The sequence below is a fragment of the Cryptomeria japonica genome, chromosome 11 (genome assembly GCF_030272615.1).
Source record: "Cryptomeria japonica chromosome 11, Sugi_1.0, whole genome shotgun sequence".
Classification (NCBI taxonomy): domain Eukaryota; kingdom Viridiplantae; phylum Streptophyta; class Pinopsida; order Cupressales; family Cupressaceae; genus Cryptomeria; species Cryptomeria japonica.
Window position 1 is genome coordinate 414,169,728 of NC_081415.1, and position 7,336 is coordinate 414,177,063.

Below are 7,336 nucleotides of genomic sequence, written 5' to 3' on the forward strand. Positions count from 1 at the left end.
CCAAATATGCTTTTTAAAATGGTTTCCTTGACAAAGAGGAGTTTGTGGAGTATCCACAAGTTAGTAAATTGTAGGTTAAAAATAGAGTTTATAGCTTGAAGAAGCTTCTTCATGGACTAATGAAAGAATAAGAGTTTGTTGTAGTAGAATAAATGGGTATTTCATTAGATATGTAGTTATAGATGACCAAATTGCAGATATTAGCTTTAGATGTGTTTACAAAAATATTATAAGACAATTTTTGTATAAGATGAAAGAAATACTAAGAATTATTACATTTGAGAAGGAAACAATTTCATAAACTTAAAAGATGTTAGAGCTATAACCTTGATAAAAATAGAGTTATTGTGCTAGCAAATGAAAGAGAATAAACAAGTTTTATTGGAGAGAGTTATATCTATGTCAAGAGTAGTATTTGTAGGAGTTAATCCATACTGAGAACAATTTATAATTATCTTATCTCATTGGTTTCCCTAGTCTTTCCAATTAAGAAAGAAAAACAAGGCATGTATAGTTGTTATTTGTGGGAAATGCAGAGGAAGATAACAGTTTCTCTAATTTGTGTGACTATTTTTAATTTCTTCTTCTATTGCCTCTTTCTTTTTAGTTCATTTTGATTACTCAGGGTGACTTTATTAAACTGTATTGCAAGTTAGAGATTCAATCCTTAAAACTAAATTGGTTGACCCATGTCTTTTCTTGCACTTCCCATAGATTATGTTAATCTTCTATTTTTTGCACATGAATCTCTTCCTCCGTTTGCTTGAATTCCTTGCTGCTCAAGATTGAAAAATTGAAGACTGAATCAAATAAGCCACCTCCTCGATTGTCTTATAGTGGAATTATAAACGTTGAAATCTTTGATTTCCTGCAATGTTTGAGAACTTGGTCTATTTTCAGAGTGTGGATTTTATATCACTAGTCCAGAGTCTAGACTCTAGACAGGGATAAGTGTATGCTTTCTGCCAGTGCCTCCTCCTGATAAAGTTTGCAGTGACACACTTCAAAAATGTGAGGTTAAAGAAGTCTATTCGTGTCTTTTGAGTAAGAAAAATATTTCCATGTATCACAGACTGCTATTTCTATATACACCAAATGAAAAATACAATCCATAACTATCTCCTTGATGGAGGAAACTGTGAGCAGAGGATCCATGAAAAGATGGTCTAAACTCTGTCTTTCAAGACAGTTTCACAAGAGATTGTTTCTGATCAGATCTTGACAATAAGGAATCATGTTCAATGCATGTCTCCAAATATGCCATCAGCTTCACTAGTGAGCGCCATAAAAATGGAGCAGCAAAGAAGGCATAGGCTGCCACTGATAGTGCCCGTACTATTCCATTGTTGTAGAGAGGAAATGCCATGACAAGCAGTGCTCCAAACACTTCGATCCAGATAACAGTAACAGCCAAAACAGGGATATGAAATATTTTTATTATGACAAGAAGAAAGGACATAGAGCCCAGTAGATAAAGCCCCCAGCCCATTATTGGATGGATTGTTTTTGGAACAAGGAAAAATGGAATTAAATAGCTTGCAGCTACAGAAAAAGGAACTAATTTCCTCAATACTGCTGAAATTGAGCAGCCAAGCACTGATTTCAAGCAGCAGAACTTGGGTGGAGAGGCCTGTGAGTTGAAACTGTGCCGGGTAAATATTGCTAATACAACTGTTATTAAATAGAACATGGATTGCGCCAGTGCAAGGGGCATCTCGTCATCATACCTGTAACATAAGGACTTTATTCATTAGGGCAAGAGGATATTGAATTTCTTAAATGAAGCTAATACAGAAGTGCTCAATAAAAGGCATCCAGGGACAGATATGTTAAGGCATCTAGCATACAACAGATCAATGGTATAAAGTGTGCCAATGAATTAAAACTCAAAAACTTCTTGACCCATTGGTCTAATGAGATGCCTTAGAGGCCAGCGGTGGTATGTCCCTTGAGTAGTTTCAAGGACTAGGAGAATAGCTGGAGATGACATAATTCCAGCAAAATGACAAACTCGGCAAACTTTCTATCCACCAAACTAGATGTTAAGGAAATATCATATTATTATACTTCGATTACTGAACCTGAATATCCACAAAGCTTCTCAAATTAAGAATGATGAGAGCTTTAGCAATTAGATTACCCTATAGTCTCCATCCGTTGCTTATGCCATGACAAACCCAGAGGCAAAACAGGCCATGCCCACCAGTACCACGGCTTCACCCATAGTGCACTTGGAAAAGTTATGACACTATTTTGTCCACATGGTATATCCCATTTGAGCTCCAAGTCTGCAAAACATGAAAGTTCAACTACAAGAGTCATTTTGATTTGATAAAGAAATGAAAGATATATAAAAAAAATTTGTGCTCATCTATCAAAACGTTTACACGGTGAACATTGATTTTACTTTTTACTGATATAAAATGTGGTGTAATGCCTAACTTATCCTTATCGAAGTGAAACGGTGACAGTGGAGCTCACAATAGTCATGCACTTGGAACTCATCAAAGAATGATAAATTTCCTGCAATCCTAGTCATTTCAGAGAGGGGCAAGCAGGAATTCCAATGGTCAATTTGCCTCATGTAAATCCATTGTAGAATTGGTATGAGGCATTTGTTGAGGCATAATACTCCAATCTAAATGCCGTCCCTATCATTTAGGGATCTTGTTTTAGGTTGTAAACAGTTCACATACAAGTTTAAGATTATCTTAGATATAGGTTTTTGATTAAGTGAAAAGCAGGTTTTAAAGGGGCCCCGAAACCTTTTACATCAGATTAAAAAATAGATATAGCATTGAAATCCCAGCTAGAAAGAACAACTAGAAAAAAACAGGGACTGCCCCTAGAGACAGTAGGCAACCCATACAAAGAAAGGGCCAGAAAAACCAGCCTAAACAACCAACTACAAGGGCCCTCAAGATTTGCAATTGGCCTTGTGGGAACGAAGAGTCATATCAAAAGAAGGCTTAGACGTCTTAGAATTCTTCCCCTTAACAGTAATCCAACCTTCTTCAACTTTAGCTGCCGCAACTGACCAATCCGAAGGGCCCAACACCAATCTTTTCGGACTGGAAAAAAGAGCGTCAGAAGAGGGAGCAACAACCGTCGTGGACACAAGATCACAACCAGCAGAAGAAGTTGTGCCAAAACCTTGCGAAGCAGCCGGCGGGGTAAGAGATATCATTGCAAACATAGGAACGCAACCAGCAGATGGGGCAAAAGTTGTGTCAACACACGGTGAAACCGGCGGGGTAAGAGATAGCAATCCATTTTCAATAGAGGGGACAGCAGCATCCTGTATCACAGCATCTTTAATCTTATTAACATCCTTAAGTGGCATCCGAAGAATCTTTCATAGTCAATAAAGAATCCAAAACAGCCAAAGTAGAAACCCCAGCATCCACCAATTCGTTAGGAGATTTCCTAACCGTATAATGTCGGTGAGAGGCCCCCGACCACCAAAAGGCTGAAGAATTTTTCTTCTCAAGCCCACAATTCTCTGCCGCATGACCAGTTTTGAAGCATCTACAACGCCTGAAAGGAATACCCTCATAATCCAAGGTCTAGACCTAGCTGCCAAAAGAGGAGTTAATGGCGATTTCAACTGGCAGACCCTTAAAAACATCTAGCTCAACCAGAATGCAAGCAAAAGTAGTATGATAAAGCCCATAGGAGTCATTATCCACCATAATGAAGCTCCCAATAGCATCACCAATTTCCTCAATGAGAGAATCAGCCCACAAGTGAAGAGGAAGGTAAGGAAGCCTAACCCAAACCGGAATTTTGTTGAACATCTCTAAAAGGGGATTAAAATCAGAGTGCCAAGGTTTGGCCAAAAGCGGCATATTATCTTTCTCATAGAAAAAACTTTCACACAGGATTTTTCTTCTGTCATTAGCATCCTCAAATTTAGCAACAAAGAAACCTTTAGCCATAGGGAATATGTGAACTGTATCAGAAATGAGGGGATCCTAATGCTGGGAAATCCATTTGTGCAACTCCGGGAGGCTGGGCAGATACCCTTGAATCTATAGATTGCACTATGCTCCGTGAAGACCTTGTTTAGACTCCATATTCGCATTAACAGAAACAGCACAGGAGACAGGGATAAACCCTCTCCCAACCCCTCTGCGTGAAGAAGGAACCCTTCCAGATTTTCGATCAGAGTCAGGGCGAGGGCCCCCGGCGGCCACCGACGCTCAAGAAGGGCTATTGACAGCGGCCCTAACCGTTCCAGCGGGGAGATCATCGGCAGGGGGGCGTGCAGGAGAACAGGCGGGAGAACCAGACGGTGGCTGAGATTTCAAAATCTCCATCGCGCGCTTCAGTACGAGATGAACGTTTTCAGTGAATGTTGCAGAGAGTTGTTGCAATAGTATTCTCTGCGAATTATTATCTTAGCTGTAGGTTAATGAGTTAAAATAGGGCAGTTTGTAAATGTAAAAGATGGTCTTTGAAAAGACTCTACTACTGAGTTTATGTATGCATTCATTTATTTACAGATAAAGTGTGAAGTATTTGTGTGTATCTCTCTTTTCTTTATATTGCTGCATCTCTAATTATTTCAACAGCATATCATGAGATGATGATCTGTTCCCACCTTGTAACATCATTGCTCTGACCTTGTAACATCATTGCTCTGCTTGCGGGTATAGAGTCAGATTGATTTTGGTGTTAATGCTGACAATTATGATATTTGTTGTGATCACTTATCACTTTGGCAGCTTTGATGTCTTAATTGGGCGAATCTAGATTCAAGAGAGAGGCGATACTATGGGCTCCTTCCCTTTTTTATTTCCATGGAGGTGGATTATATTCAGTGTCTTTTTCTAAGAATAACAAATGTTTAGAAGTGCTTGTGAGTTAAGCAGTTCCCTTATAATTATTACTACCATATATGATGAAAAATGTCACTTCTCGCAGAGATCATCTTCGAATGATTTAAAATGCACTTGCCAAATCCCACAAGGACAATTTTTTTATCAACCACACTTCAAAGGAACGACTTCATCTGAATTTATATGGCTTTGTTCTGGTAAAAATAATCAAATGCTTAAACAGCGAATTTTAGAAAAGCACCGATTTCAACATGATAAGGCTATCGATCTTTCGAAAGCAGCGGTTTAAGAAATTTCCTAATATGTTGTGTCCTAGCGAAGCTTCTTTTAGAAACTGTAAGTTTTGCAGATGATAAAACAAACAAAGACATATATGTTCTGCTCTTCATATGAGAAGTAACAATCTCTATTTCTTTTTGTACATGCCAATCATTTTGAGACTTCTGTGGGGGACTGGATATCAGTCACAAGATGGAATCTCTACAAATTTAGGTCATGGAAAAAGCTTGTGTTCTTTGACTCTAACCAAAATACATTCCTACAAATCAAGAGTTGGTGAGACACATCTAGGCACTGGTTCTTAAATCTCTATTTTCATAAGCTAATGATGAGAAATTATGCTTGCATTTGGGTGTGGATAATTACACAGGAAACTGCATGCCAACATTTTATCAAATTGCAAGTTCATGCAGTCCCTGCAAATTGTGGAAATCTAGGCAGTTGATTTGCCCATGAATTAACTTGTAATCTTCACCTAAAGAGCAGAAATAATATATGATCCTTCTTGCCCACATCTAAATTCGTTCTCAAATGTAAAACACTTGTAAGGGTCATATCAAACAAATGCTTAAATTAAGCATAGTTTCAAGATTGTCAGAAACCTACTACTTGATCAAAAATAAAGTTCAAAAACATTTACTAAAAGTTGCAGGATTCATGCATTTCCTTATCTTCCTCATGAATCATAAAACTATAAAGCTATGGAAAGCATGCTTACAGTAGTAAGAAGCATCCATTTGGTATCCCAGAGGTAATCGATAGAACCCATTGAGCTTGGACCCATTTGATGGCGGATGAAACATAGGCCTGTCCAGTAAATCATTAAAATGTGCAGCCACAAATCCTTGATCTGCACCATCGTCATTTTTCAGCCCCGCAGCCAACTCATGCAGCATATCTTTAAAAACCTCCTCCGATGGCTGCATATAAATGAAAAAAAGAAAAACGATTTATGAAAGAAACAGAACAAAACGGGTAAATTGCCAGCTCAAATCCTGTCAATAAAGTAGTTCCAAATGGGCATTTTAAAAATGAAAAATACAAACCACACAGAATGCAAAACCATAAAAAGACAAAAAGACCTGTAAAACAAAAAGACCGGTGTGAAAAATACAGGGGTTAATAAAGGCTGCACAAAACTGGCCACACTGAAAAAGCTCATCAGTTTTCTGGAGGAAGATATTATCTGCATCAAGCATGACTACCCTCTCATACTCCACAAGACTCCAGGCATATAGCTTATTCAGAGAAAGCGCAAAGCGCTTATCGAAGTCTGTCTGGTTCTTGTAGGGATTATCAATGTTGTCTACATATACTACTCGAGCCCCATCTTCACACCTGCAAATTAATTAACAAAAGTTCTTCAATTCCAACTTCTAAGATAAGATTTCTTCTCCCTCCCCTTCTGCTAAAAAATCAAAAGGGCTTGTTCTTACAATGTTTTCCCCCAATCCAGAGGGACATCCTTGGATGCTATAATAACAAGGTCTGCATTCACTTTGAGGTTTACAAGGGATCTCATCATGACTCGAACTGCAATGTAAAATTCATAGTCTCTGGGGGTCCCCATGTACAGCATTGTTGCATAAGCATGTTTAGAAAAGCTTTCTGCAAATACTCCTCCCTTTGTAGTACTGCCATTTCTATACCCACATAAAAACAAAACACAAACCAACCACATAAATGGATGCTTCCCTGCAAAAACACCATTCATCATAACAAATCAGACCTGGTTGAAAGCCTTGTGTGGACTGCGGGAAGGATTTTGACAGTGACCAGAAATGCAAAACTAGCTGATCAGTATAGCCCGCCATCCGAGCATGTATCTAGATGGAAAGTTAAAAAAAAAAATTTAAATAAGGAATTATAAATATTTTCCTGTAAAGAATAATAAATGTGTTCCTCGTAAATAGGGTCAGATGATCCATAATCGCCTGATTTGAAGGGAAACAGGGGGATTTAAACTCTATCACCAAAAATATTAATGACTTTTATAAATTATTTAGAAAAAATTGAATATAGACAAATTTTATGCTAAAAACTAATTTTTAGAAATTATAATATTGGAGAAGAAAAGCATAACTTAGTTTGAAAAATACATTTACTAACTTCTTTTTTTTAATGTATATAAGCAATCAGCTGTCATTAACATGTTATTAATCTTTATTTTTTTGACAAATCACATGGTAGATATTTTTAATATGCAAAAAAATGTT

At 37.6% G+C, this 7,336-nt stretch overlaps 1 protein-coding gene across 1 annotated transcript; it reads right to left on the bottom strand.

Moving 5' to 3' along the window:
• Positions 1-757: 757 nt before the first annotated feature.
• On the bottom strand, positions 758-7,017 carry LOC131073602 (putative glucuronosyltransferase PGSIP8). Its single transcript, XM_058010064.2, has 5 exons — positions 6,557-7,017; positions 6,203-6,458; positions 5,839-6,040; positions 2,141-2,288; positions 758-1,727 (listed from the first exon to the last, which is right to left on the bottom strand). Exons 1-5 carry the CDS (start codon positions 6,835-6,837, stop codon positions 1,181-1,183), a joined length of 1,434 nt encoding a protein of 477 aa, XP_057866047.1. The 5' UTR covers positions 6,838-7,017; the 3' UTR covers positions 758-1,180.
• Positions 7,018-7,336: the final 319 nt, after the last annotated feature.